The sequence below is a fragment of the Microchirus variegatus genome (genome assembly GCF_963457635.1).
Source record: "Microchirus variegatus genome assembly, chromosome: 20".
Taxonomy (NCBI): domain Eukaryota; kingdom Metazoa; phylum Chordata; class Actinopteri; order Pleuronectiformes; family Soleidae; genus Microchirus; species Microchirus variegatus.
The window spans coordinates 9419208-9426965 of NC_139821.1; the positions used below are offsets into that span (position 1 = coordinate 9419208).

At 41.9% G+C, this 7758-nt stretch overlaps 1 protein-coding gene across 1 annotated transcript; it reads left to right on the forward strand.

Moving 5' to 3' along the window:
• On the forward strand, positions 1-7504 carry bcat1 (branched chain amino-acid transaminase 1, cytosolic; the record flags this gene model as incomplete). The annotated part of the gene is given in 12 exon segments (XM_083906795.1): positions 1-30; positions 1443-1511; positions 1513-1594; positions 1597-1631; positions 1809-1916; positions 2002-2121; positions 2211-2351; positions 3024-3166; positions 3389-3485; positions 4081-4203; positions 4294-4368; positions 7466-7504. Coding segments are annotated over 12 exon segments (1062 nt in total).
• Between the last annotated feature and the right edge of the window lie 254 nt (positions 7505-7758).

A 7758-nucleotide genomic window follows, 5' to 3' on the forward strand; every position in this document is an offset into this window, starting at 1 on the left:
ATGGCAAATCACAGAATTCCCAGCTTCAAGGTAGTAAAGCAAGTTATTTTATAGTGTGTTGAATGTGTAGCATTGACGTAAAGGCACAGAGCAGCACCTACCCTCAGCTGCTGCTCTCGCTGCAGCATTTTCATCACTCCTCAGCTTCCTGACACTTAAATCCCACCTCTGTTACTCAACCGAGAAGATATTTCAGGGCTGCCTGTTGTCCTCATGCTGGCGAGAGCGACACACGGGACGGCCTTGTGTTGTTCAGCAGTGTTCTCCCGGTGATGAAACACCAAAAGAAATCCCAGCAATTGTAAAAGCCCACGTTCTGTCAGTGAAGTGTGATGTTCCATTTTGTGGTCATTTCTTGGGTGAAGGACAGGGCGTCCACTCCTGGTGCAGCCTGCTCAACAGAATCCACTTTCCCAGCTCACGTTAAGTAGCTGGAGCTTTGCTTGTTTTTCTACCAGGACGACTGAGCAGTAGAACGCAGGCTCACAGGGAGATTAAGGTGGACATGTGCACACGCATATAAACAGTACACACACACACACACACACACACACACACACACACACACACACACACACACACACACACACACACACACACACACATGCAGATGCTCTCATCAGGATGATGTTTTAGGTTTTGTACCGACTCTTGTCTCCACTGTTACACAATTGCACAATTAAATTTCAAGTTATTGTAAATTTATTAGACCTTGACACAACTTTCTAGCCTGTACCATGTCCGTTTTAAAGACAAACAATTCTCTGGACCTTCTTACGTGTTTCACTGCTCTTATGTGCACCAGAAGGATGTTGAATGTCTGTATCGCCATTTAATCCCGACCAGACACTGATTGGACTATGTGTGAGCTAACAAAGGATTATTGCTCATGTGCCAATATCCATAGCCTAAAATGGTTTGGTTAGGATATCAAAGGTCATCCAAGTTGAAAATATATATTTTTTAACTTTATTTATACTTGCAGGCAATCTTCCGCAGATAATCTCAATAACAATCTCCACATTTGATGTTACATTGAAAAGATGGTGAGAAACAAAATGACTATGAGATCACTTGCACAAAGTGCTGCACTGTGGTCACTCGCCACTTCCCAGTACTGTAATCTGGGATTATGGCGCAAACAACCTTCTGCACATGAAGGCATAGGATAAAGGGACACTCTAATCCCAGCTGAATGGAATTTATAACCTAGTGAATGATGGACCAGTCAGAGGCATCTCTTTCAGAAAGGGATCATGTTAGTCAGTGTTGCTTAAACATCATTAATTATTAATTGTTTACGTAGGTTAAAAGTACAACGTATGCTATAATAGATTATAGATCATAAAGAGCAGGATGTTATTTGGCTTTACATTACACACATGAAGACCCTCTATATTATACTAAAATGTCACTTTCTCCTCTGCTGTTGCTGTAACCAGGCAGCTGACCTGGTTATCCAGCTGTCCAGCTGTCCAAAGACCAAGCCGGATGGAGGGAGTTTTGGTTTCGGGAACTGTGTTCACTGACCACATGCTGACCATAGAGTGGAGCGAGAGTGAAGGCTGGCAGGCTCCACTCATCAAACCCTTTGGTGACCTGACTGTTCATCCCTGCACTATGGCATACAGGTTATTATTGGGGAATATTTATCAGACCTGAGAGGAGAGTCTGAGCCATAATTTGAAGAAATGTCAGTGTGATATAATGCAGGTTACAGGATTATAAAGATGTTATTTTTACAATTGTCTTTATTTGAATGTATGCATTTCTGTCGTCCTCTGTCTTGTATTTTCTCTCCTCACCAGCTGTTCGAAGGGTTAAAGGCGTACCGTGGGGATGACAACCGACTGCGCCTCTTTAGACCAATGCTCAACATGAACCGCAGGGCCGCCGCTAAAAGAGCTTGTCTACCTGTACGATGAGTGGAATGGAATGAATGGATGCCCGGATAAAAGGCGAGTGCGTGAGGGACAGACAATGTCTGTCTTCCTCCCTCAGGCTTTTGATCAGTTGGAGCTGCTGGAGTGCATCAGGCGACTGATAGAGATCGACCAGGACTGGGTTCCTTGCTCAGACACAGCCAGTCTCTACATCAGACCAACACTTATTAGCACTGAGGTAAGGAGGCCTGTGAGGTGTGCTAATGGTTTATGGAGGCTGAAGGTGGTACATTTAAACAATACATGTCTCGTATCGATCCATGGTAGCCCACTCTGGGTGTGAAGAAGCCTAGCCATGCCTTGCTGTATGTGATCCTGTCTCAAGTGGGCTCTTACTTTGACAATGAGGCAGAGGCTATCTCGCTGTGGGCTGACTCAAAGTACACACGGGCCTGGAAAGGAGGACACGCACTGTAAACATGTCAAATTCAGGAGGGTTTATTGGTAGAAATTGAATCACCCATCAGAATGTTTGTCCAAGTATTTAGATTACATAGCCTTAGAATACACCTTTTATATATAACTAATTTTATAATTTACGACAGAGGCAACAGCAACTTTGCACTAGTAAAGTGAGACAGCTGCAAATAGGTTGGAGTATATTTGAAAGGATTATAATTTCCCAAGTGGAAAGGGAACTTGGCTTGTAATCGGTTCGAGTCCCCATCCGGTAAAAGGGCCTACCCCTGAGCAAGGTACCACCAGGTTTCAGAAGTGATTAATGCTGTGCTGCTGCTGTATGAACACAAAGGCTCCCTCAAATCCAGTAATATTGCTTGAAAGAGCCCGTTTTCAGGTGAAGGATGCAGCATAAACATTATATAATATATAACAGTGTTTCTGTTCACAAAGACCAAGCAGAGGCAGAATAATAATAACAACAACAATTAAAAAAAACACACAAAAAGTTACACACCGAAGCTTTAAGGCAAGGGCTGCCATCTGCACTGTCATGTTTTTCTTATTGCATTTTTTACAATCTGCACTCTCACAAATTCTTACACATTGGACATGTTGGACCTTTAAGTAACAGCAAGTGACGGTATAGTAACAACTATTGGTTATGTGGATATTTGCAAGAATTATGGATCTGCTCTGTTTGCACAGTATGAAGCAGTGGATTATGGGTGTCAGCAAGTGCTGTGGTTTTATGGAGACGACCAGATCACTGAAGCAGGAACCATGAACATCTTCCTTCACTGGATCAATGAAGATGGTGGTTCGTAGACATCAATATCCTGTTTTTCTGCCAGTCTGTTTTTTTTATGTAGGTTAATCAAAAAAGTATGTTGTGTAAATAATAATGTATGAGCTATCCAAAGACATCTGTGTGACCTCTAGTGGCAGAACAGCCACGTTACAACTACAGGACATCATCTTATATATCTATCTATATGTCTTGCTGCTGTAACACTGGAAATTTCCCCACTGCGGGACTAATAAAGGACTATCTTATCTTATCTTATCTTAACTCCCCCACTGGATGGTCTCATTCTCCCAGGTATAACTCGACAGAGCATCCTGGAACTAACCAGGAAATGGGTGAGACACACACACACACACACACACACACACACACACACACACACACACACACACACACACACACACACACACACACACACACACACACACACACTCACGCACACACACACACACACAGAGAGAGAGAGAGAGAGAGAGAGAGAGAGAGAGAGAGAGAGAGAGAGAGAGAGAGAGAGAGAGAGAGAGAGAGTGTATGCATGTGTAAATGAAATCAAGAAAAACTAATTTAGACGCCAACAAATGAATCTTAAGTCTGGTTCAGTTATGAGTGTTGGCATGGAGGCTCTGAAAGTGAGCAACACCATCGATGACTGACAGTTGTTTCTTTCTGTTCGTCACAGATTGCTAAATAGGTGCCAACTGCACGATAATTTAAACAAAAAGAATCTTTAATGAGACAATGAAGAAACCACATAAAAGTGGCAAAAACTAACTAACACAGGTAAAAAAAAAACAGTCACAAAGAAGAGAAGTGGAGCAGATTTACACAGAAAAAAACAAGTCCATGCAAAACAAAGAAAGTTACATAGTTAATCAGTTTGCATGAATACAATTTTTTTTAAATAAAGCTTTCCATTTCCTCTGATTCCAGGATGAGTTTAAGGTGACGGAGCAGCTGTGTTCTGCTCTGAAACAGCAGCAGGTCAAAGTAATATTTGGCTCTGGCACTGCCTGTGTTATCTGCCCGATAGGACACATTACTCACCAGGGAAAGGTACGTCAGAGCAGCGCGTCATATGGCAACAGAAACACAGCTTTAATCAATCAATTAAAAAAACTGTGTGTTTGTGTGTGTGTGTTTTAGAGTTTGAAAATCCCATGTCAAGGAAAAAACTCAATGTTGACTTCACGGATAGCAAAGGAACTAACAGATATACAGGTTGGTGGATGGATGCACGCACACACAAATGTTTACTGAAGCTCAGCAACAGCTGGTTGAACACCTGTGTTCTTCACACACTTGTCACCCTGAAGATTCTGTTTTGAGAAAGACTTTAAATAAAGCCTTTAATGCTGCGATTGTGAACGAAAAGCAGCAGAGAAAATAGCAGTTGGGGTGTCGGTGGCAGCAGGTGCAGGTCTAAATGACAAAACCTGGAGTGTGAAAACTTTGTCACGTCAGTCGAATCAAAAATGAGCTTAGTTTGATGACTACCTACCTAAAACCAACATTCACTTCAACTGAGCTCATCTCCAGTTTCATTACATTATCTATACACTCTCTATACTGTCTATCCTTTGAGGGTAGGACTATTATCTGTGTGGTTATATTACATAACACAATTAGATCTTTTTAGCAAACCCCATTGGGCCTTGTTCATTGTACACCCATTACATGTATTATTTCCCCTGCAAGTACATACAGTGCTTTAAGTGAAATATCTTATTAGGTAATGAGTAATGATTTGGTAAGATGGTCTCAAAAGCACCAGCCCTTCAGTGCACACAGCACTGCAGGTTTCATAAAACATTTTGCTGAGAGCTTGATTTGCGTTAATGAGCACTTTTCTCTGTTATTGTGCCGTGTAATGAGGCAATTATTAGCTGCGAATATGGATTTGTTTGTGATGCTTGCTTTGACGTGCACAGTAAACACAGGCCTCTTATTGTTTTGAGATCACAATCAAGCTGAGATACTGTAGATACAGCCGTCTTCTACCTCCACACGAGGGTCACGGTGAAAGGCGGGCTACACCATGGACAGGTCACCGGTCCATCACAGGGCCACATAGAGACAAAAGGCCATCGTGGAGAAAAACCCACGCAAACACAGGGAGAACAAGCAAACTCCCAACAGAAAGGCCCAGGATGAATCAGTGTCCTTTTTTATCTGTGCTCCATTTATATAATGTGTCTTCCTGGTTCAAAGCTTAGTGGAAAGAAAGGAGGCACATAGAGAACATTCTGATGCTTTAACTGTGTTAAAAATGATCTACTAAGTTCCCAAAATGGATTTTATAGGTTTAGTTTTTTTTTATCTGTCCAGTTGAACAAACATAAAAGCTCATCATTATTCTATCATCCACCAAAGTCAAATCTATTCACATCTACCAGAACAATGTGGATTTGAAAGCTCTTGACGCTGTGTCAGAAGCATGTAGGTATCATCATTTTGTCGCCATCATAGACTGTATAGGCAGAGTACACCCTAGGGTAAAAGACAGGGTACAACCTGAAAAGGTCACCAGGCCATCGTAGGGCCATTCTTTGTTATTAGCAACTGTTGTAAAATATATATGTTAACGTGTGCATTTGTTGAACTCAGAAGCAGGATGTCTAATGTACAATCGGCCATGTCTTGAGACCAGGTACGGTAGCCTATGATATAGCATTTTAGACAAAATATGATTATGTTCTTTCTTTTTTCAAGATATTAGAAACGAAGTCTAACCCGACAAAAAAGTTGTGATGGAACAATAGTGCTTTAGTTGGCATAGCTAGCATTTTTAACCCAACTTATATAACCTATTGCTCATTGTATGCACATTGTAAGTAAGTTACGTTCCTGTTCAAAAAAAAAAAAATGGACTTGATAGATAAAGCTTGGTGCTGCACGGTTGGTGTAGTAGTTAACACTCTTGCTTTTGCAGCAAAGGTCGGAACGAGGGCCTTTCTGCATGGAGTTTGCGTGTTCTCCGTGTGTGTGTGTGTGGGTTCTCTCCAGTTTCTCCGGCTTCCTCACACAGTCCGAAATCGTTAAATATGAGGATTAGGTAAATTGGACACTGTGTAAATGTAGGTGTGAATGTGAGAGTGAATGGCTAACAGGGTGTACCCTGCCTATCGCCACTAATCACAAGGCTATTCCCAACTATTCTTACCAATATTGTTGACTGGTTTTAAGAATTAAAGAATGAGATGTACATTTGGATTGGTTTTGTGTGTCCTCTATTGAAACTTTTTCCCTCTTTCTTTCTTTTCTCGTTGAACTTTTTTTCCTTTCTGGTTGTCGACTCCAATCTGCTCTCCGTCATTCATGCCTTGTATGCATATGAAGTGTGTTTACAAGTGTGTTGACCACCACCACCACCACCACCACAACCTCTTTATCTGTACAACATCCTCCTCCTCAGAGAGAGAGGAGAAGCAGAAGAGAGAGTGAGAGAGAGAGATAGTTGCCAGCCTAATGACACTGAGTGTGGAGAGTTGGAGATAGGGCCAAGACAAACTCCTGGATTCTCTCATTAAGCTTGCTGTAATTGCACAAACCTAATTATTGCCTCAGCCTTTTGTGATCTTCAAAGCCAAGATGCTGCAAATGAAGCCTCGAACAAGTGGGAGAGGAGGAGGAGGAAGAAGATTTAGGAGGGGAGGAGGGGAGGAGGGGGTTGATGGGCGGCAGCAAAGCTTAATGAACAATAAAATCGACAAAACGCTGGAAAACGCTGTGCTCCGTCTGCAGCGTTGTTAAATCTGTTGACATTTCATTTGGAGGGAAGCAACACACACACACACACACACACACACACACACCCGCCCTTCTTCAAGACAACAACGTGCAGCAAACAAATGAGTGGACTGAGGCAGCAGATGAAAGATGGGTTTACTAAGTCGCCCTGCTGTTCCTCTTTCAAGTTAATTAGAAATCACATTCTTTTGTTTCCCCTTTGCAGGCATTTATTTACTTTCTCACTTCGACTATTAGAACAAATTTACAACATGAGACGCAAATAATTGGATTTGTCTCTGCAGCTGTCATAGATTGGGAACATTTTGTTTTGATTTTTTTTTATTATTATTTCCGTGCCTTTTCTCTCTTGCGTTGTGTTCTGTTGGTGGCTGAGTTTGCAGATTTGCTCGGGGATATTTGATTTCATCTTTGATTTGTGTTTTGCTCACAATTAAGCAGCAGCAGGCGAGCGAACTTTAGTGCGTATGTAGACAATTTGTTTTTTAATTATTTATTTCGACTCCTCAGGCCTTAGACGACCAAAGATTCTTCATGTGATCTTTTCGCAACCTTTGCTCTCTTGTAGTACGGCCGGACAGTCGGTGACTGGACTTTCGTGGTGTAGCAGTGACAAAGGAGCCCAGTGCACACTCGTGCACCATAATCACGCAACGACCGAGGCCATATTTCACTTGTAAACAATGTGTGTGCAATATTTGTGTAATCACAAAGTGACGGAGAGCCAGAATGGCTCGGTGGTGAACCCGTCTTATAGTTTTAGCTCTTTTTAGACTTTAATTAATGACAAAACACAAATATCCAAAATAATTAACAAAAGTAGGCAAGGGAGTCAGGAGTCGTCTCATCTCATGCAATACT